General features: G+C 42.7%; 1 protein-coding gene across 6 annotated transcripts in view; it reads left to right on the forward strand.

Annotated features, from left to right (window-relative positions):
• Positions 1–2,500, forward strand: part of rgs7a (regulator of G protein signaling 7a) — a 44,729-nt gene that overhangs the window by 35,508 nt on the left and 6,721 nt on the right. For 5 of the 6 annotated variants that reach the window (XR_006023389.1, XR_006023390.1, XR_006023391.1 and 2 more), the window contains exons 8-10: positions 431–507; positions 703–784; positions 2,227–2,301. Coding sequence is in view for 2 of the 6 variants with exons in the window: in XM_042066219.1 (XP_041922153.1) it covers positions 431–507; positions 703–784; positions 2,227–2,301 (234 nt within the window). In the remaining 4 variants the exon portion in view is untranslated. The remainder of the gene's footprint in view (positions 1–430; positions 508–702; positions 785–2,226; positions 2,302–2,500) is intronic. The other variant, XR_006023392.1, reaches the window with a different exon arrangement.

The raw sequence follows: 2,500 nt of genomic DNA on the forward strand, positions 1-2,500 counted from the left end.
TCTCTCTCTGTCAGCGTCTCTCTGTCCATCATTAGTTCTTCTCTGCTTTCCTTTGACATCTCCTCTTCCTTTCCTGAGCGCTCTCTCATAATCAGAGCTGTGATATCCGATAGCAGAGCTGTGCAAATGCACTACTGCTTACCGCACATGCTCTAGAGGGTTCTGCTTAGCGCACATTCTCTAGAGGGTTCTGCTTACCGCACATGCTCTAGAGGGTTCTGCTTAGCACACATGCTCTAGAGGGTTCTGCTTCAGTGTTGGGACAGAGGACTGAGGGGGCTTGCATAAGCGGGGGCTCACTTTACAAGATGGGTCTGATACAGTTAAAAGTGTGACCACAAACTGTAGGTTAATGAAACTGCTCTGCGATGTGAATAGTTCTGGTCATAAGCTCTGGCTCGTGAATCTCTCTCTCTCTCTTTTTTTACAGGAAAGCTTAGCCAGGTTACAGCGAGCCTTTGCCAGGAAATGGGAGTTTATTTTTATGCAAGCCGAAGCACAAGCAAAGTGAGTACTTTGGCCCTGCTGAGATGAGGCCTGCCAAAGCTCTCGGCTTCTCCTCACAGACGAACACACTCTCTCTGTCTAATTACAACACCTTCATTAATATCTAACTGGTGTGTACATGCCTGTGGATGTCTGTCAGTAAAAAAAATAACACCAGCTGATCTTTTTCCTCCCCCTCTCCTCTTCTGCATGTAGAGTGGATAAAAAGCGAGACAAAATTGAGAGGAAAATTCTTGACAGTCAAGAAAGAGCCTTCTGGGATGTGCACAGACCAGTGGTACGCTTCTCCAGCTGCTCCTGCTTGTTGTGTTGCTTCTCTTTGTTCCTGTTGTTTTTTGAAAGTATGTCTGTCACCCAAATCCATTTCCCCTATCACACTGTGGAGTTATTGAGATAGAGGCTGTGTTCGCAACCTGACATAGTTCTGTCAGTATACAAAATAAATAGCTTCCGCTGTGCCAGGTGAGATATGACTATTTGGGAGCCCGTCCAATTTTCAGACCTGAATTTATTTGTTGTTTTTTTTTTGCATTTATCTCCATAATATATGGAGATATAATGTGAAATTGGTACAAATCACCTCCATCCAAAAAGTCAGTTGGGTTTTCATGTATTGTTGTATTTTCAATGCAGAGATAGACTGTTTCACAGTGTGAATATTTGTTGCTGAAATAAAAAGTATAGTAAAGAAATAAACTAAACGTACCTTTCACTTCTTGAACTCGGCTAGACTGTTAGACAGCGTGACTTCCTGTCCCTGTAAATTCCTTGTTTGGAGTTAATAAGGTACTCGCCAACAAAAAGTGCTGTGATTAGAGAAAGCTCAGAAACCTGAAGCGTATTTACATAGCGGATATGAGCTAGCATCCTCATTGGCCTTTTCTCATTAGCATGCTCTCAGTAGTGAATAGAGCGTTAGCCCCATGTCACATACTTCTGGGACCTGGCAGCATGCTAACAGAGTGCTGACTGAAGGTTAAAGTCCTCCACTGAGCGCCACTCTCCAGAGTCCAGTCAGACAATTGTGCTCTTTAGAGTTCAGTGATGAGAGAGGCATCGTAGTCGATAAAATAAATCAGCCGAGTTTCACAAGAGACAGCAAAGACAGTCTCAAGGGTTCTTTGGTCTCATCCTGCCTCGGTCTCCTAGCTTACCACCCCTTTACGTGGGCACCGAGGCATCATGGTAAATGTAGTTTCACAGTCGTTTCATTACGTGTCTTTGCCTGAAGGGTGTTGAAATGGAAGTCTTTGCTGTGTTAAAGGGTGTTAAAAGGGAAATGTCTGGTTCATTTTCAGGCTGACTGCAGCTTCATACTTCAGTGCTAATTTCTTGTTTCTGGCAGACATCGTTAAGAAGTAGAGAGGAAGAGCCGAGGAAGGTGTGATTAGATGATTAGAATGATGATTGGCTCCCAGTTACATTCAATATCCATCAGGGAAACAACAGGGCCAACAAGAGTTGTTTGAAAGGGGATCTTGACTGAGGTGTTAAAAGGTGTAAAAGTAAAACATCTGCAAGAAAAAAGACAATTATTTTTACAATCATTAAGTGTTTAATGGATCAGTGCCTCTCTGCTACATCAGCTTGCCATATTATGATCCCAGCACTGTAGAGGGCTGACTTGACTTGAATTTGAAACATCAAGTAAGTGAAAACGTAGTGCCATATCATGTTTTTTGTTTTTTTTTTAACTGTGATCTGTTCTCTGATTCACAGCCAGGGTGTGTGAATACGACAGAGGTGGACATAAAGAAATCCTCCAGAATGAAGAACCCCCACAAAACAAGAAAGGTACATGTGCAGCACACAATCTCACAGCATGCGTGTCTGCAGACAGAGCCCCAGAGTTATGAGATAGCACATGTAACTGTCAACATACTGAAGACTGCACAGGAGGTATAATTAGGTCTTCATTCTCACAGCAAAAGTACTGCTCATTTGTTCATAGCTTTATGTTCATATGCATGTTAAATGTCTTATTTCTCACTGA

Source organism: Alosa sapidissima, chromosome 16 (genome assembly GCF_018492685.1).
Source record: "Alosa sapidissima isolate fAloSap1 chromosome 16, fAloSap1.pri, whole genome shotgun sequence".
NCBI classification, from domain to species: Eukaryota; Metazoa; Chordata; class Actinopteri; order Clupeiformes; family Clupeidae; genus Alosa; species Alosa sapidissima.